Source organism: Cervus elaphus, chromosome 15 (genome assembly GCF_910594005.1).
Source record: "Cervus elaphus chromosome 15, mCerEla1.1, whole genome shotgun sequence".
In the NCBI taxonomy this organism is placed as follows: domain Eukaryota; kingdom Metazoa; phylum Chordata; class Mammalia; order Artiodactyla; family Cervidae; genus Cervus; species Cervus elaphus.
Window position 1 is genome coordinate 59,106,332 of NC_057829.1, and position 20,583 is coordinate 59,126,914.

Below are 20,583 nucleotides of genomic sequence, written 5' to 3' on the forward strand. Positions count from 1 at the left end.
ACACCCACTGGGGTATGCGTTCGGAGAAACTAATGTTTAGGGGCTTTGGTTTTTCATTTTCTTAAAATTATTTTTGAGGCAGCCGTGGTGTAAACCACGGTGTACCACAATGGGCATTAGAGGACTATTAGTTCAAATACCAGTTCAGTTCAGTTCAGTCACTCAGTCGTGTCTGACTCTTTGCGACCCCATGGATTGCAGCACACCAGGCTTCCCTGTCCATCACCAACTCCTGGAGCTTACTCAAACTCATGTCCATTGAGTTGGTGATGCCATCCAACCATCTCATCCTCTGTCATCCCCTTCTCCTCCTGCCCTCAATTTTTCCCAACATCAGGGTCTTTTCCAAGGAGGCAGTTCTTCACATCTGGTGGCGAAAGTATTGGAGTTTCAACTTCAGCATCAGTCCTTCCAATGAACATTCAGGACTGATTTCCTTTAGGATGGACTGGTTGGATCTCCTTGCAGTCCAAGGGACTCTAAAGAGTCTTCTCCAACACCACAGTTCAAAAGCATCCATTCTTCGGCACTCAGTTTTCTTTATAGTGCAACTCTCACATCCATACATGACTATTGGAAAAACCATAGTTTTGATTAGATGGACCTTTGTTGGCAAAGTGAGGTCTCTGCTTTTTAATATGCTGTCTAGGTTGGTCATAGCTTTTCTTCCAACGACTAGCTGTCTTTTAATTTCATGGCCTCAGTCACCATCTGCAGTGATTTTGGAGCCCAAGAAAATAAAGATTAAAACTGGTTCAAATAACAGCTTTGTCATTTATTAGCTGTGGGACTCTGGACACATCTCCTGTTCTCTATGAATAATTTCCCTTTCCCCATTTGAAAAAGAAAAATTAAAATTTTTTTCTTCTAGTGATATTTTTGAGGGGAGGAGGAGGAGAATTTAATGGTAAAATGTGTAAATTTACTTTTAGCTAAGAACTTGATACATGTTTAGACCTTCAAGATGTATGAGTTATATTACCTGGTTTTTGTTTAAGAAGCTATAATGTTAGTATGGTACAGTAAAATATTTCAAAAGGCTTTCATTTTCAAGGACAAAGTATATTAGTATTTGATAAAGCATTAAAGGATAAGCATCTTGTAATATACAAGGTTTGCCCTCAAAGTCATAAATTCTCAACTGGTTACTAATCAGACAATCCAGAATGTTGAGCAACTTTTTGATTAAATCATTTATTAGTTCACTAGTTGTCAACCCCCTGGAGTGTTTAAAGAAAACTCACCAGGTTGTTCCACCCCTGACTTGTTAAACTGGAATGCTCAGATGGGTCATTAAAAAAACGGCAAGAGCAAACAAACTACCATATTTTAATCTTTATCGCAGGGCTAAAGTCCCTTCAAAAGAGAGATTAAAGTAGACCTAGCTGACTGTTCACTTTCTGAGTTACAGGCACAGGTTGAATTGGCGGGGACTGTTATAAAAACTTTAGATTTCAGGCTCACAGCCGTCTGAGTGAGAAGAGACGGTGTCAATGGATCTGGCTGTGGCCCTGGTGCTCTGTCTCTGCTCTCTGCTTCTCCTGTCACTCTGGAAACAGAGCTCTGGGAAAGGGAAGCTCCCGCCGGGCCCCACTCCTCTCCCGATTCTTGGAAACATCCTACAGTTAGATGTTAAGGACATTGGCAAATCCTTAAGCAATGTAAGTAGGTTTTATGTTCCTCCAGTGGCTTGCAAAGGGTAAGTGAACATCTACTTTAAAAAATATATATTAAAATACATTACAGTATCTTAAAATTACTAAAATATGTCATTTTAAAGCAAATACTCCCATGGAATATTACTTTTTGTCTGTCATTGTCAAGAAGAGTGGAAAGCATTTCTTGAGTAGAGAAACATTTAGGTCTCTGTATAACTGAATCAAAATGATAATGTGGCAAAAGATTGGAGTATTGCTTCTCTTCTTTGTTTCACCACATTTGCTATGATTTTTGGCTGAAGGTAAGTGATAAGGGAAGTGTTTTGTGATTAGAGATGTCATTCAAGAAGTCATCTATTATATAAACTGCATGTTTTGTTCAGAACAACCATGAAAATTTAATGTCTGTGAAGAAGCAAACTATGCCTGATGTTAAGGAAATAGCTTAGGATCAGGACAAGTATGAGTGAATGAAAGAAAAAAGTCATTATTCAGAGCCAGCTGGGTGGTAACAAAATCCTTTTGGATTCTGCACAAAGCTGCTGTCTGCAAGACATGATGCTAGATGAAAGTAATTGTTCTTCCATGAGCTGCTGCGTGTCCTGGCACTGACTCTGTGATGCTTGCTTGCTTCCTGTCAGTAACAGCAGCGGATCTTAAACTGGGCTGGGCATTTGAATCACTGAGGGTGGTTTTTAAACATGTAGATTTCTAGTATTTATTACTGCTGAGTCAGAATTCCCATGGGATGAGCTTTACAAGTGATCTGGAGGCAGTCAGTTGTATATTGGTTCTGAGGTCGGCATAGGGGTTACCGATAAATGTCTTAGGCACTAGAGGCTGACTAAGCAGTGTTGAAATTTGGGCCTTCTCTTTAGTAAAAATTTCTCCAAAGAAGACATACAGATGGCCATAGACACATGAAAAGATGCTCAACATCACTGTTAGAGAAATGTAGTCCTGAGTGAGACTCAAGACTACAGTGAGATATCACCTCACACTGGTCCAAATGGCCTAAGTAATAAAAAGTCTACAAATAACAAATGTTGGAGAGGATGTACAGAAAAGAGAACACTCCTACACTGTTGGTAGGAATGTAAACTAGTGCAGCCACTATGGAAAACAGTATGGAGGGTTTTCAGAAAACTAAAAATAGAATTACCATATGATCCAGCAAATTACTCCTGGACATACACCCAGAAAAACTATAGTTCAAAAAGATACATGCACCACTATGTTCATAGCAGCACTATTCACAATAGCCAAAACATGGAAGCAACTTAAATGTCCATTGACAGAAGAATGGATAAAGAAGATATGCTACATATATACAATGGGACACTACTCAGCCATAAAAAAGAAGAAATTGAGGCCATTTGCTACAGCAACATGGATGGGTCTAGAGATTATACTAAGTAAAATAAGTCAGAAAGAGAAAGACAAATACCATATGATTTCACTTATATGTGGAATCTAAAATATGGCGCAAATGAACCTATCTTCAAAACAGAAGCAAGACTCACAGATGTAGAGAGAAGACTTGTTGCCAAGGGAGAGGGAGGGGGTAGGGGAAGGACGGACTGGGAGTTTGGGATTGGTAGATGCAAACTATTATGTTTAGAATGGATATACAACAAGGTCCTACTGTGTAGTCCAAGGAACTACATCCAATCTCCTGGGATAAACCATAATGTAAAAGAATATTTAAAAAATTATATATGTGTAAAACTGAGTCACTCGGCTGTACAGCAAAGATTGGAACAACACAGTAAAATACAACTATACTCAATTAAAAAAAAGATATTTGGGTCTTCTAGTAACTGTGAGACACCAGAAATAAATGGGAGAGTCTTTGAGCCTTAATCTTTTTCTCTATAAAGCAAGGTAAATAAACCTAGCTCCGGGTATTGATGTGATAATGAGTAACAATCTGAGTACCAATTGCTCAGGCCATGGCCTGGCACATCAGAGATGATATAATAATCACCATCATATTTTGTCTTTTATAACATTTTAATAAAGTACTGTTGATTTACAATATTGCATTAGTTTCAGGTATACAGAAAACTCTTGCATTTTTTTTTGCAGTTTATATTCCATTATACATTATTACAAAGTATTTTTTTTTCATTTATTTTTATTAGTTGGAGGCTAATTACTTTACAATATTGTAGTGGTTTTTGCCATACATTGACATGAATCAGCCATGGATTTACATGTGTTCCCCATCCCGATCCCACTTCCCGCCTCCCTCCCCATCCCATCCCTCTGGGTCTTCCCAGTGCACCAGCCCTGAGCACTTGTCTCATGCATCCAACCTGGGCTGGTGGTCTTGTTTCACCCTTGATAGTATACTTGTTACAAAGTATTTTTAAATGAAAATAATGATGGACCTTTATTATTTTAAGAAAAACATCCGGACACACATACACATATCCCTAAAGGTTTTCACGGGGTCGGGACTGAGGTTTAGAACATACACATTTTACTAAAATCCCCAGGTGGTTCCTGACATGACTTACATCATAAATTTAAGATAAATTGTATATTGTAGATATTAAAAATTTTAAAGTTGTGACATTTATGAAGGACTACTGGCAAGACAATATGACTGTGTCTGCTACATTTATCTAAATATACCCATTTACTAAGAAACAATAGGCTCAGCAACTGATCTCAAACAGAAAAAACCGGATTCAGTCTGATATGGTACAACTTTGAATCTGTCAGTAAGTAGTACCATCTTCATAGAATACCTGCTTCCAAAATGTTTGTTAGCACACTTTGAAATTACTCTGCCATCATCAAACATAAATTTTGAAATTATAGCCATCCATGACTTACTTCCAATGAATATTCATTGGAAGGACTGATGCTGAAGCTGAAGCTCCAATACTTTGGCCACCTTGCAAAGAGCCAACTCATTGGAAAAGACCCTAATGCTGGGAAAGATTAAGAGCATGAGGAGAAGGGGACATAGAGGATGAGGTGGTTGAATGGCATCACCAACTCAATGGACATGAGTTTGAGCAAACTCCAGGAGATAGTGGTGAATAGGAAAGGCTGGCGTGCTGCAGTCCATATGGTCACGAAGAGTTGGACATGATTAAGCAACTGAAAAACAGCAAATGACTTAGCTCAGGTAGGTCAGATGACTACCATTCTATTCTAGCTTTCTGAATTTGTAAGAGGGAAAAGCCTTGTAATGAACCTTTCTCTAGCATACTGAATAAATTTCAAATTGAAAATGTGACTTACTATGGTAACACATGTGTTACTACTATAAACCTTGTACAAAGAAAAACAGAGGCAAGATAGGTATGGAAAGAGAAAAACCTTCTTTTGTTGGTCCTCAAACTGAGTGAAGTTCTGAAATGCAGTGATGATCTCTGCATTTATAATAGATATCTGCATGTTCTTACTATGTAAATAAAATGGCTGGTATGAAGCAGCATTAAAATTTGTTAACAAGTGAATTCTTTCTAACTTTAACCCCACAGGAAAGTCTAGATAAACCATATAACATTTAAATATGCTTTGGAATATAGCAATACAGCTTATACTATATGAAAGTTTTGACTTTTTTCCTGTTAGAATTTTGTAATTGACTCAAGTACTATTACATCTCCATTTCTGCATATGAAGATAGTGACTTGCTCCAAGTAATTCCCAGGTAGTAAAACACCTAGAATTTGAACTCTAAAGCCATGCTTTGGTGCCTGTAAGATGTTCTAGAACAAATCTGATTGTAAACCATTTTGTGTTTATGTTTTACTAGATCCTCAGGGGAAAAAGGGGTGCTTACCTTGATTTTTCAGATTTTAGAAACATTTCCAGAGGATCAACTTGTCTAGTGAATGTAGAGCTTAATTTAACTAAAGTCTTGATTCCAAATCCTTTAAATCTGACCTAAAAATTTTTATCCTTTTTTATCTTTCAAACGCATATAATTGTCCTCTATTCTATCTTGTTGGCTACTTTTCAGTTCATCTCAAATTGCAATCTGCCTGGGGACAGAATTTGAAACTTAAAACTAAATGTTTATAAATTTATAAAGCGTTGCTACCTTTTTTACTAAGCAAAAAAACAAACAAACAAAACAAAAAAAACAAAAACAAAAACAAAGTTAGGAATACATTTAATTCTATGGAACCCAGGAAAAGGACTGGAAAACTGAATAGGAAACTTTCTGAAAAGTCAAGCACTGATTTTTGTTCTCTTCTTTGAAAAGAAACTATTACTATTTCTACCATAATTTCTAATGCCAACTATGGCTTCCTTTAACATTTCTCCTGTTTTAAGGAGAACTATATTCGCTTCCTAAACAACAAAAAAAATCCAGTGAGATATACACCCGATATAAAAGTACCCATAGTTTCTTATACTGCCTCTTTTTCATTGTTTTTGTCTTCAAAAAGAAAAAGAAGGACAGAACAGGAAAAATAGCATTTAGTTTTTCATGTAAAGTAATTATTAAAAGAGATTATCCCTAGAAATCATACTTCTCTGTGGTAGCCCTTAATGTTTAAGGATCAGGAAATAAAATATCCCACTATTACACAAACAGAACAAACATATAAATAATGAAATTACTCACCTGTGAGGCCTAGAGTATACTCCCTTCTCTGTGGTTTGATTTACATAAGCGAAGAATCTAAGTTCGTCTGTCTTGAGAATGAATGAAGGATACGTTTGTTTGACCCACTGAAAGGATTTTTCTTAATGGCTGAAGCCATTTTATAATGTAGAAATCCCTTTTTCCTATTTTGAGCAACGGAAGTTCATTCTTAAGAATATGGTGTCCGACAACGAAAACAATCTGAGGATTTGTTACTTGTCTGTGATGTAAACTGACTCCCCCTTCCCTTACCATCCGCGGCCCTCGGGGCCCCTTTGGTAGGCGTTTGCTTTACAGCATGCAGGGACTTGCCCAGTGACTCAGTGGTAAAGAATCCACCTGCAGTGAAGAAGATGCAGGAGACGCCAGTTCGATCCCTCTGTGGGGAAGATCTCCTGGAGGAGGGCATGGCAATCCACTCTAGTATTCTTGCCGGGATAATCCCCTGGACAGAGGAGCCTGGTGGGCTGCAACCCATGGGGTCACAAAGAGTCAGACACGACTGAAGTAACTAAGGCCACAGCATGTATCTAGGACGCTTGCTCCAGGGTTCCACCTGGTATAAATACTCTGCCAAACTCACGCCACCCGGAAGTGGCTGCCCACTGCCGCTAGGAAGTCCACCAGGTGATGCTTCTGGGGCCAGGCCGAGTTGTCCGCCACCGCAGAGCTGCTGGAGGGCCATTAGTGAGGAGCTGCTGGTGATCAGCCGCCCGGGCTGGGATTCCAGACGCAGGACAAGCACGTTGCTTTGCACTTGATCCGCTTCCAGCGCCTCGTGCTCAGTGGTACCGCAGCTCGCGTGTCTCAGGCTTCCATTGGCGCCTCCCCGCAGTGCGATCGCTTTGTGGCCCAATCGGTGATGGGCGCCGCCATCTTTGTGGTTACTGAATGTATTTCCTTGTGCTGTACAGTAAGCCGTGTTGCTTTTCTGTCTCATGTATAGTAGTTTGTATCTGTTCATCTCGTACCTCTAATTTGTCTCTCACCCATTTTGGTTACCCACAAATTTGTTTTCTGTCTGTGAGTCTGTTTACAATTTGTCTATAGATTCATTTGTGTTTTTTTAAGATTCTCTATATAAATGATATCATGTAGTATTTTTCTTTTTCTGACTTAGTTCACTAAGCATATTCTCTAGGCCCATCCATGTTGCTGCAACATTTTATTTTTTTTTTAATGGCTTAGTAATATTCCATTGTATGTATATACCACATATACTTAGGCGATTTATCTGTTAACGGGCACTTGGGTTGCTTCTATGTCTTGGCTGTTTTAAGTAGTGCTGCTGTGAACATTGGGATGCGTTATCTTTTTGAATTAGAGCTTTCATTTTTTTTAATCTGGTTATATACCCAAGAGTGAAATTGCTGGATTATATGGTAGTTTTATTTTTAGTTTTTAAAGGGATTTCCACACTGTTCTCCTTAGTGGCTGCACCAATTTACATTCCCACCAACAGTGTAAGAGGCTTCCCTTTCCTCCACACCCTCTTCAGCATTTAGTACTTGTAGACATTTTGATGGTACACAATGGTACCTCATTGTGGTTTCAATTTTCACTTCTCTAATTGTTAGTGATTTTTTTTTAAATTGTTAGTGATTTTAAGAATCTTTTCATTGCATGTTGGCCATCTGTATGTCTTCTTTGGAGAAAGGTCTATTTAGGTCTTCTGTTTTATTATGCTGAGATATGTTCCCTCTATACCCACTTTAGTGAGAGTGCTTTTTTTTTTTATATCATGAATAGATGAATTATTATACTTACAAATCCCAAGGAAAGGCAATGCCAAAAAATGCTCAAACTACTGCACAATTGCACTCATCTCACACACTAGTAAAGTAATCCTCAAAATTCTCCAAGCCAGGCTTAAAGCCGTACGTGAACTGTCAACTTCCAGATGTTCAAGATGGATTTAGAAAAGGCAGAGGAACCAGAGATCAAACTGCCAACATCCGTTGGATCATTGTAAAAGCAAGAGAGTTCTAGAAAAACATTTACTTCTGCTTTATTGACTATGCCAAAGCCTTTGACTGTGTGGATCACAACAAACTGTGGAAAATTCTTAAAGAGATGGGAATACTAGACCACTTGACCTGCCTCTTGAGAAGTCTGTATGCAGGTCAAGAAGCAGCAGTTAGAACTGGACATGGAACAACACACTGGTTCCAAATAGGAAAAGGAGTACCTCAAGGCTGTATACTGTCACCCTGCTTATTTAACTTATATGCAGAATACGTCATGAAAAACACTGGACTGGATGAAGCACAAGCTGGAATCAAGATTGCTGGGAGAAATACCAATAACCTCAGATATGCAGATAACACCACCCTTATGACAGAAAGTGAAGAAGAACTAAAGAGCCTTTTGAGGAAAGTGAAAGAGAAGAGTGAAAAAGTTGGTTTAAAACTCAACATTCAGAAAACTAAGATCATGGCATCTGGTCCCATCACTTCATGTGAAATGGTTGGGGAAACAGTGGAAACAGTGACAGACTTTATTTTTTTGGTCTCCAAAATCACTGCAGATGGTGATTGCAGCCATGAAATTAAAAGACGCTTGCTCCTTGGAAGAAAAATCATGACCAACCTAGACAGCATATTAAAAAGTAGAGACTACTTTGCCAACAAAGGTCTGTCTAGTCAAAGCTATGGTTTTTCCAGTGGTCATGTATGGATGTGAGTGTTGGACTATAAAGAAAGCTGAGCACCAAAGAATTGATGCTTTTGAACTGTGGTGTTGAAGAAGACTCTTGAGAGTCCCTTGGACTGCAAGAAGATCCAACCAGTCCATCCTAAAGGAGATCAGTCCTGAATATTTGTTGGAAGGACTGATGCTGAAGCTGAAACTCCAAAACTTTGGCCACCTGATGCGAAGAACTTACTCATCTGAAAAGACCTTAATAGGAAAACATTGAAGTAGAGAGGTGAAGGGGATGACAGAGGATGAGATGGTTGAATGGCATCACCAATTCAGTGGACATAGGTTTGGGTGGACTCTGGAAGTTGGTGATGGACAGGGAAGCTTGGCGTGCTGCAGTCCACAGGGTCGCAAAGAGTTGGACACGACAGCGACTAAACTAATACTGATGTATAAGATTCAGAAATGTGTGGGAGAATAAAATATCAACAATATGATGATAATAACAGTCTTAATCATGAGCAAAATAGACCACATTGTGACTTCTTTTGCTAATATTTACATTTTCTTTCCATTTCTCAGCTCTCAAACACCTATGGCCCTGTGTTCACAGTGTATTTTGGCTTGAGGCCCACTGTTGTGTTGCATGGATATGAAGCAGTGAAAGAAGCCCTAATTGATCGGGGAGAAGAGTTTTCTGGAAGAGGCAATCTCCCAGTGTCTCAAAGAGTTAATAAAGGATATGGTAGGTGTGCATGTGCACGTGTCCAACATTGCTAATGGGGGTGGGGAGAATGGAAAAGAGGAATTTGAAGAGCCCCCTCAGCAGAGCTTGGTCCATCTCTGAGGCTGCCAAGTGTCAGCTCACTCCTCCTTCTCTAGGGCCTCCCTCCTAGTTTCTGTTTCTCTTTCTGGTAGGAATCCTCTTTAGCAATGGGAAGAGATGGAAGGAGATCCGACGCTTCTCCCTCATGACCTTGAGGAATTTTGGGATGGGGAAGAGGAGCATTGAGGATCGTGTTCAAGAAGAAGCCCATTGCCTTGTGGAGGAGTTGAGAAAAACCAATGGTGGGTAAATCTATGCTCTATTATTCTGAGCTCAGCAGACTGCTCTCTTCTCCAGGGACGCCCTTGGAAACATTTCAAGGGTGGCCACATCTTTCATATGGTTCATTGTTTTCAACCCTCCCATGGAGAAGAGAGAGAGAGAGGAGAGAGCCAAGAGGGCTTTTGTGTATCTATGCTTGTTGTGTGTGTGCACCCATGAGGGTGCATATAGTGTGGATTAAAGGTCATTTAATCCCATTCTGTTTTGAAATTTTTGTTTTCAGATCATTAGGTCATGAAGGTAGGAGATTTTGAGTCTCATTTTTTTGTGTGTGTTAGACAACAATTTTTCCCCCCATAGTGTCAGTGTGGATTATCTATTCCAGAACATTTCATCAGGGAATATTTGTCAAGTGGACATGGTGGGAATGAATTCATCATGCCCCTCTGGAAGGCATGTGCTTTCACTTAATTGGCCTGTATTTGTATGGTCAACCTTACTCAGATGTCTGAGTTTCTTCAGACACTCATTGCCTACAGTTCTAGCCAGTAATGATACTTTTCTACGGTTTTAATTACTTAGGTATCCTTCAGTGCAGGCCTCATCCATTGTGATTGCCTTGTAAACAACTTTTAAAATTATCAGCTTGAGTTATTTAATGTTGCTTCTAAGTTACAGTATTGTTTTATGAATTTTAAGAAATAGATGCTGTAGAATAATCCTAAAATTTACACAAATACGAGGTTATAAAATGATTTATTTAGATTTCAGCCTGCCTTCCCTATTAGTTGCTTCCAACTTCAACTTTCTCTTTACATTTATCTCCTTTCCCTTACTAGTAAAGAATCTGCCTGCAGTGTTGGAGACCTGGGTTTGATCCCTGGGCTGGGAAGATACCCTGGAGAAGGGAAAGGCTATCCACTCCCGTATTCTGGCCTAGAGAATTCCATGGACTGTATAGTCCATGGGGTTGCAAAAAGTTGGACGTGACTGAGAGACTTTCCCTTTCCCATGTTTTGTATTTTCTATATTGTATGATACTTTGACATCTCGGGAGGGCTTGCAGACCTGGGGAGCAACTGCCTCTCCCGGGGTCAGTTAATCCTGAGATAGAGCATCACATCTTTTCTATGAGCGTGCCTTTGATTTTCAAGCCAACCATCCAGAGCCCATACCCTCTGGATACCTACCTTATGAAACCCTCACACACCAAGCCAATATTCTCCCTGCCCTAAATCAACCCAAGGCGTTATGGGACAACCAGGGACCATTCCTACTGCCTAGCTGCAGCTGCTGCTGCTAAGTCACTCCAGTCATGTCCAACTCTGTGCGACCCCAAAGACAGCAGTCCACCAGGCTCCTCTGTCCATGGATTCTCCAGGTAAGAACACTGGAGTGGGTTGCCATTTCCTCCTCCAATGCGTGAAAGTGAAAAGTGAAAGTGAAGCTGCTCAGTCGTGTCTGACTCTTTGAGACCCCATGAACTGCAGCCTACCAGGCTCCTCCATCCGTGGGATTCTCCAGGCAAGAGTACTGGAGTGGGTCGCCATTGCCTTCTCCCTACTGCCTAGAACCCTCTGAAATTACCCAAACTATCCAATCCTAAGGTTAGTTAGCATACTGACCCCACCTTGCTCATATCTTCTTTGAAAACCCATGAAAGCTCTGCTCCATGCTCTCTCCTGACCAATCTTGGTGCTTCCCCATGTGGCCCTTCGTGGTGTACCCCTCCTCTTGGGAACAAACTATCTTTTCTATGACTATCATCTCCTGATCTGTTGACCTCATCATGTGAGTAAAAATAAAACCCCAAGTAAATTTTAAAACAATTGGATTTGGGACTAGAACTCTTAGGGTAATTTTTCACCCCTACTGCTAGCTGTAATGACTTATGAAGCACTTGTCACAATGAGTCTTATTTTCAGTCTGGATTCCAAACTATCTGCTTTGTAAGTCTTCCTCTCCAGTGACGTGACAGGAAAAATTAAAAGTCATATTTTAGTTGTCACACACATGGACATTTCATTTTAACCTTTCTTGTTTGCTTTGTGATTGAAGTTTGAAATGAAGAATTCTTACTTTCATTTGAGGCAAACAAATCTTACAACTTGTAGTTTATTTGTGTTACTTTTTCTTCTCATACAGCGTGGATGACTTTTACTTTTACTCATTTTTCCATCAAATACCTGAATTTTTCCATAATCTTTCTCTCTTAAATCTCTTCTTTTTCTGATCCTACCAGTCATTCCTTCAACTATTTATTATATATAAAAGGTTCCCAGGTTTCTAAATATTTTTTCCTTCATACATAGTGCTTAATTGTCTAGCTTACCAGACAGATGTGATTCTGTACTGATAGATAACTTGAATTATTGTTTTTAACTGGACCTTTAAAATTTTTTTCCATTCTTCAAAATAACCAGCAATTTGGCTCAAGGCAGTGAAGTAGATGGAGATTTTGGAAACCAGTTATTAAACAAGCTAGGATGGGGGAGTTCCTTGTTGGCTGAATGGTTAGGATTCTGGGCTCTCTCTGCCATGGGCCCAGGTTCAGTTTGTAGTTGGTGAGCTGAGATCCCTCAAACTGTGCAGCCCAGCTAAAAAGTTCAAAAAAAAAAAAAAAAGGTCTGTTAAACAAACAAGGATGGAACGGTTAATTCATGTTAAAAGCAATAGTGATGTATTTTAAGCATGCTTAAATTTTTGCCGATAAGGGAATTTCTATGTAGATGTTGATTCAGAGTTTCTAAAATTATCTGTTATCCACAGCACAGTTTTATATTTATAATAACAGTGTTTTATAAATCTTTTCAATTCTTTAGGGTCACCCTGTGATCCCACTTTCATCCTGGGCTGTGCTCCCTGCAACGTGATCTGCTCCATTATTTTCCAAAATCGGTTTGATTACAGAGATCAGAATTTTCTTAACTTGCTAGACAAATTTAATGAAAATCTCCGGATTATGAGCTCCCCATGGATACAGGTGAGGTCAGGCTCCTTTTTTCCTGAGAAGTCATCTGTGTTCTTTTCTCTGACAAGTTCAGAATTCAGTATGGACCAAGCTGTGAAGAGAATGTTTGAAAACTGAACATTTTGGATATGACAATGTCGCAACTGGGAATCAGATTTTCCCCTCTTTGCTTTGCTTTTTAGTTTGATATAGTTTCTGTTTGTTTGTTTGACTTTTGCAAGCTGTAGCTATTCATTTATTTAGTGACTTTTCTAAACTGTTTTGGCACAATCTCTTTTTTTTCCTTTTGTCTAGTGTGGTTGCTGACATTTCTGTTCCTTTAGCTTATGTTCAGCTAGTGTTTGGATAGAGTTTTTTTGGGTTTGTTTTTTTTTTTTGCTTTTTTTTTCTTTTTAAAAAATTGAATAAAATGTTCTTTCAGTTCTGTAATGCTTTACAATTTTCAGAAGTTTCACCCACAGGATATCATATAATCCCATAAAACCCCTTTTTCCCTCACTGCCCTTGTATTGCCCCTCTCCTCTCCCTCTATAGCTTGTTTTCATATCTGTGAATCTGTGGATAGCAATGTCACTGGATGTGAGGATCCTAAGGAAAGAAAGGTGAGACAAAGAGATGGAGATGGAGATAGAGAGGAAGGGAGAAAGGGAGGAAATAAAGGGAAGGAAATGACTCCTCCAGACTTGTCCTTGCATGCTTAGTTGCGCAGTCATGTCCGACTCTTTGTGATCCCATGGACTATACCTGTGAGGCTCCTTTGTCCATGGGGTTTCCCAGGCTTTTCCCAGTATCCTGGCTTGTCCCAGGGATTTCCCAGTATCCCAAGAATGCTGTGGTGGGTTGCCATTTCCATCTCCAGGGGATCTTCCTGACCCAGGGACTGAAATTTTGCATTGGCAGGTGGGTTCTCTTATCACTGGGCCGCCCGGGAATCCCTCAGCCAGGTTATTTTCAACTCTGTCTTGGTCTTCGCTTGTTACTTGCACTCAGCCTAGAGATCAGCCAGAGGTGAAAGCTGAGTCTCTTCTTAGGTCTTTTCTTAGCAGGTGTCCAGCCCTGGGCATGTGTATAGCTTTCTAAATTCCTCAGTATATGTGGGTGCTTTTGAGTGTCCTTATTTCTTAAAGGCACTCCCTCCCCAGCTGTTCTTTCTGGAGTTTGGTGCTCTGTTGTGTGCCTTAACTGTAATCTTTTGCTCCAGGCAACTGTGGGTTTTTCATTAATCTTGCCAGGTCTTTGAGAATCCCTACTGTGTTTCTACCCTAAGTTTCAAGTCAGATGAAACAAAGACAAGTGCCTGAGTCAGTGCCTCCGGTGGCCCCAGACAGGTTAGAACACAGATACACAGTTCTTTGTTAGTGAAGTCTGCTCTGGTCCCACCAGAATGAGGAACCAGGCTCCCATACCACAAGCTGCCCTTGTTAAGGCCACTGTCAAGGAAGGAGGTGGGACAAAGGAAAAAACAATAACAGATCTTTTCTGCTGTTTTTAAGTTGTCTTTTCCTTGATTCAACATTTATGTGATTGCTATAAACCTTGGTGCTCTAGAGTTCTGACAAGTTGATTCTGATAGTATTTACTTAATTTTCTGACACTTTTTCAAAGAGGGATAGGCCTTTTGAGTTGTCTACTGCATCGTTTTTGCTGATGTTATTCTAAATGAATGTTTGAACGTGACATTCCTGCCTTAGTGTCATAAAGTAAACTTCTGAGACAGGTGACTGTGCCTTTATTTTACAAAGAAAAGAAATGCCTGAATATAAAGCTGGAATTCAAGACTCTTGACTCCCTGGCCAGTGGTTTTTCCACTAACCCACCAAAACCCAGTTTCCATAAACTACTTTGGTGACTGCCCAAAAGCATGCCCACAGCACTCAGTGAACATCCAGGCCCTGACTGGAAGGTTTCCATTGTGCATAGGCTTGTTCGCCAATCACACTTAGAAATTTCCTCATCACATTACTTAGCAGAAATATCCTACTTTAGGAAGAAAGAGGATATCTCTTTCAGAGAGGAAGAAAGTTTGTGAACAGTGATGCCACTGGGAACACTGACCAGGGCAGGGGTGTTTGATGCTTTAGTTGGTATCCTAGCTGACCAGGTGATTGGGCTTGGAATGATAAAACTTCCAAACTTCCTTGACCTCTGTCTTCATCTATAAAATGTGCATCATAGTAATTCATCTTACTCTGTATTTCAAGGTTATAAAGAAGAATTAATTTAGAAAAAGAGAGAATTGACATAAAAATGCTTTAATAACATAAAGTTGTTGTATGAATATAGGAAATTACTGTCAACCTTTATCACCTTGTCAGAGTTTTCTCCCTTAAATACCTCTATCAGCATAAAGAATTATTTTATATGTACAATATAAAAAGCTCCCCCTGAAGATATAGACCATTCGCTTCAGTTTCTAACCAGGGCTTGGCATGTGGTATATATGTCTTCAACATATATTTTTAATTTAATAAATACATATTTTTAATCTTCAAGGTCTGCAACGATTTCCCCATTCTCATCGACTATTTCCCAGGGAGTCATAACAAAGTACTTAAAAATTTTGCTTATGTAAAAAGCTATGTTTTGGAGAAAGTAAAAGAACATCAAGCAACTCTGGACATTAACAATCCTCGGGACTTCATTGATTGTTTCCTGATCAAAATGGAACAGGTAAAATGTTGATGACAGATTGGTTATCTGTTTGTGTGAATTTTTTTGTTCATTAACTTGTTATGTACTTACTAGGGATGTTTAATGGTTAGAGAAGAAATGCTTGATTAGCACTTTGGGTACTATTTGTGCATGGATTTGGTTTGAGCATCATGGGAGATTTAAAATTGACCTGGTAAATAACTGGGATACATGGACCTTGTCTGTTGGGTACTAATAGGCTGGCTGAGAAGAAAGAGAACACACATCTCCAGTGAAATGGAAGTGCAGACAAGTGAGAAATATGAAATACTGAGCCATAAAGGGAAGGTGGGTGTGATCATTTCACATAGCATGTGGGAGAGTGAGAAGGAAGGGTTTAGCCTGCTTGGGTTTCCTGTATGTCCTGAAGCTTGATGTATATCTTCAAATATTTGCAACAAGTCATCAGGGAGGGAATTTCAGATTGGTAGAATGATGTCATGAGAGGTTCAGAGGTGTTTGTGGTACAGAGACTAGGTGGGTAGAAGAGAGAAGCCTTAACTGAGTGTAACCAAAAATAATTCTGGACAGATACAGAGTTGGAGGTTGGTGTCCTTCAAGTAAACGTGAATGAGAAGTTTTGATTTTTATCAGGTAGATGTATGAACCAAAACAAGAGTAGAATGCAAATAATTACTGGGGAAGATTATCCTGGGAGTTCTGTAGAATGACCGGTACAATAAGAATAGACCTCAAGGACCAGCTATGAGATTTTTAATTTCTTTGAACTTTGGCTTGAGGAAAGTCTGGAACATGGAAATGCAGAGGATTCTGAAATAAAATCAATCTGTCCATCTTGTCATATTATCAGAGATCTATAAAGATTAGTTTTAGTTAGAAGAGAGGATGAGAGCCAAATTATAAGGACTGTCTGGGAAATCTCAGTAAAAAGATCAAATTTCTTACCTGAGAAGTTCAACCAAGGAGGGAAAAATTCAGATAGTAAATCTTAATAGTGAATATGATTAGTGGTAGGGTCAAGTTGGAAACTGTGGCAAGAGAAATATAGGTGCCATAAAAAAATCTGTGTAGGTGCAAAGCTGTTCTTGAACTGGGAAAAGGCAGAATCCAGCAAAAGCTGTAAAATGCCCTGTAGAAACTAATTCTAGAGAAAGAAATTTTTTCATCTGAGGCCATCACTATTTTATTCAACCACTTTGTAGCACTGGGCAGAAATGAGAAATTGGTTAGTAGGCTAAAATGGCAAGGAGTCAAAGATGCTGATGAAGATGACATTCGAAGAATTGTTCATGGATTTGAACTGGACTGCTCAAATCATGTGTTTCGAACAGAATGAAGGGAAGCACATGGAGTGGCTTAAAGAAATGGGAGGAAGGAAGAAGCAAATCTGCTCTCTGCTTTCTCTGGTACTTGGGCAATGATTTTTGTCTTTCTGGGGCCCAGTTGATTTGAGAATCTGATTAAGAGTAAGGAAACTGTCCTAGAAAGATGCACCTATATGAGTTCCTGATATTTTGCACATAATTTGAGGGATTCTCATTATGCTATGAAGTCTCTCCACTAATCCTGGGTTAAGGAGGCTCTAAGATGTCTGGTATTCCATTTAACAGTGGCTGTTTCATCAGTGCTATGTTTAAAACCCTTATTGTTTCTCTGGACTTCACTATCATATTTATTTTTTTATAGCATCTTTATTCAGTATAATTTATATACCATATCCCTCACACATTCAGTATACAATTCAGTATTTTCACAGAGTTGAACAACTACCATCACAATCAATTTCTGAATATTTTTATCACCGTGAAAAGAAATCTTTTATGCTTTTGGAGTCACCCTCATTCCTCCCCAATCTCCCCAGTTCTAGGCTTCACTAATCTACCTTCCATCTTTATAAGTTTGCTATTCTGGACATTTCGTATTAATGGAATTATACAATATGTGTCTTTTGTGTCTAGCTTCTTTCACTTAATGCTTTTAGGGTTCATTGATGATGTAGCATACATCAGTACTTCATTCCTTTAAATGATTAAATGGCATTTCAGTGTGGATATACCACATTTTATATATCTGTTTGTTGGTTGATGGACATTTTGGTTCCTTCTATTTTGGTTTTTATGAGTTTGTGGACATTTGTGTACAAGTTTTATGTATGTGTGTGTTTGTTAAGTTGCTTCAGTCATGTCCAACTCTTTGCGACCCCATGGACTGTAGCCTGTCAGCTCCTCTGTCCGTGGGATTCTCCAGGCAAGAATACTGGAGTTGGTTGCCATGGCTTCCTCCAGGGTATCTTCCCAAACCAGGAATTGAACCCGTATCTCTTGCACTTGCTGTAATGACAGGCGGACTCTTTACTACTAGCACCACGGGGGAAGCCCCTCAAGTTTTGTATACACATATGTTTTAATTTCTCTTGGGTATATACCTAGTGATAGAGTTGTTGGTGGGCTTCCCAGGTCATACAGTGGCAAAGAATCTGCCTGCCAGTGCTAGAGACACAGGAGATGGGAGTTCAATCCCTGGGTCAGGAAGATCCCCTGGAATAGGAAATGGCAATCCACTCCTGTATTCTTGCCTGGGAAGTTCCAAGGACAGAGGAGCCTGGTGGGCTGTAGTCCATGGAGTCGAACGCAACTGAGCACAGCACAGGCAGATGATAACTTTATATTTAACCTTCAAAGGAAGTGTGGCAGATCAAAGTCTTAATGTAAGAACTGAAGTTATAAAACTCTTAGAGGAAAACTTACACATAAAATTGACTGCACCATTTTATATACTCACCAGCAGTGTATGAAGGTTACAGTTTAATCACATATTTGACAGTGCTTCCAATTATCTGTCTTTTTGATTTTAGCCATCGTAGTAGAATCTGATCCATTTTCACATGGATCATGTTGCATCTGTAGGTCAGTTTGGGAGTAATGCCATCTTAACTATTCTAAATCTTTCAATAGATAAACATGGAATATATTTCCATTTATTTAGGTCTTCTTAAGTTCTTTCAGCAAGGTTTTGTATAGGCTAGCTTACTTTTGATAGGCTATGTGTACATAACCACTGATCCTTCAAATTCTCTTGAACAGATAGAAATAGCAATAACAATTTATAAGAACTCTACTCTCCTTGACCTCAGAGTAATTTTGAGTTGACAAACTTAGAAACTGTGTGAAGTTGATGTTAACAGTGGGGATAACTACTTTTGTCTATCAGATACAACTGTGATAGGGTTAAGTCTATCTTAATGGTGTTGGATTACATAATATTGGGCATGCCACAGGTCACTTGGGGATTATAAGAGTCTTATTAAATTAATGCTAATCTAGAGGACTGGATAGGAAAAAATGGTTATTTTTTGGTATGTTCATGACCTGTGTAGTCAGTATTTCAGATTGTTCCATTGTTATTACCAATTTTATGTCACATATATCCCTCCTCTAAACACACCTTAGTTGTCCTTGTGAAGGGCTTTTACTCTCCCAACTTCCAACTTGTGAGACCTTTATTCAGTTAATTCCTTATTCTGAGCATCTGCACTCATTTCCTCGACCAAGCTGCCTATTGCCTCACATCTTGGAATACAGTAGTGGCTGGCCCCATTTTGTCTTTGTATGTGGGATAAATAAACTCACTATTTATTTAAACCACTGTTAACTCTTTTTTGTAGGCAAACACAACCTTTATTGATAGAAATGAGCAAATTAGAGCCATATCTTGAAAAATGTTATAAACCAGAATCAAGAGTTTGCAATTCTCTTTTCCTTTTAAACCATTTTATCTGGACTCTGCCTAAAGACCCATGAAGAAGTTGAAAATGTGCAAAAGCTAACATAGCAGCACATCCTAGAATAGATTACAAAGAAAAAGAATGGATTCACAGAGACTCTTATGTTGGGAAGTCCAGGACTAGTCATGAAGTACATTGAACTCAAGTGCCTTCCATTTTTCTTCAGCATATTTAAGTATTTAGGTTTCATTTTCATGCTCAGATACTCATGTTTCAAAATGATGACTACACCACTTCTACCTTTGTATCTGTGTTTTGACTATGAAGAAAGAAAGAGAAACTGGCATCAGCAAGCTCTTTGGTAAGAAGTAGGTTGCTTGACCAGTGTACCTGCAAAAGAGGCTTGGAATGAAGTTTTTAGGCAAGCTAGGGATGAGGAGTAGGAAATCAAGACTGCATCAGCCCAGTCCACACACTTTGCCAGTTGTTGTAGTACTGCACTCGAGTGTCTAGGTTTGTTTAGCTTTTTAACAGGGTGTGTTATTTTGGATTGATTTTAATTATTTATGCTGGCAAACTACCAGATAATTACATCAAATAACTCCTAGGAAAAGCACAATCAAGAGATGGAGTTTACTTTTGAAAACTTGATAGCAACTGTGTCTGATTTGTTTGGAGCTGGGACAGAGACAACAAGCACCACGCTGAGATATGGGCTCCTCCTGCTGCTGAAGCACCCAGAGGTCACAGGTATGATAACATGGTGGGCAGGGTGAGTTTTGGGGAAAATATTGGGTCTTCTGTTTTATAATTTCTCTTAGAGAAGCTTTAGTTTTGAAATTTCTATGCCACCAGCTATAAGCTGCCGAAATATTTTTTTAAAAAAGGTGAAAGTAAGACAAATTTGTATAGTAGGGAGGATTGCTGAGAAAAGTGAAGACAGTATGAGCAGTAACAAAGGCAATAAAGCTATGGATTTCATCAATAAAAAATTTTGGTTAAGTGTCTGGACTTCATGGGAAGGGATTTGCAGCAGGCACAACCAGCATAAATTGGCCTACAATGCAGTATTGGTTTTCTTAAGAAGTAGGCACTTGTTTTTACAGAAATCTTTCCCTGTTCTAAATATGCAGCATCATAATGCTAGGGTAGGGAAGATGGGAGCTATATTGTTGAAGTATAGCAGAAATTCTAGGAATTTGGTGAGAAAGCCTGAGAAAATTTTCACAGTCTGAGAAGTACTTTAAAAGGTTAGATTTAGAAAAAGATACA

General features: G+C 39.1%; 1 protein-coding gene across 2 annotated transcripts in view; it reads left to right on the forward strand.

Moving 5' to 3' along the window:
- Positions 1–1,321: 1,321 nt before the first annotated feature.
- Positions 1,322–20,583, forward strand: part of LOC122709453 (cytochrome P450 2C18-like) — a 35,454-nt gene continuing 16,192 nt past the window's right edge. The window contains exons 1-6 of one of the 2 annotated variants that reach the window (XM_043926831.1): positions 1,322–1,661; positions 9,499–9,661; positions 9,835–9,984; positions 12,787–12,947; positions 15,429–15,605; positions 19,920–20,061. In XM_043926831.1, coding sequence (XP_043782766.1) covers positions 1,494–1,661; positions 9,499–9,661; positions 9,835–9,984; positions 12,787–12,947; positions 15,429–15,605; positions 19,920–20,061 — 961 coding nt within the window. In that variant the 5' untranslated portion in view covers positions 1,322–1,493. The remainder of the gene's footprint in view (positions 1,662–9,498; positions 9,662–9,834; positions 9,985–12,786; positions 12,948–15,428; positions 15,606–19,919; positions 20,062–20,583) is intronic. The other variant, XM_043926830.1, reaches the window with a different exon arrangement.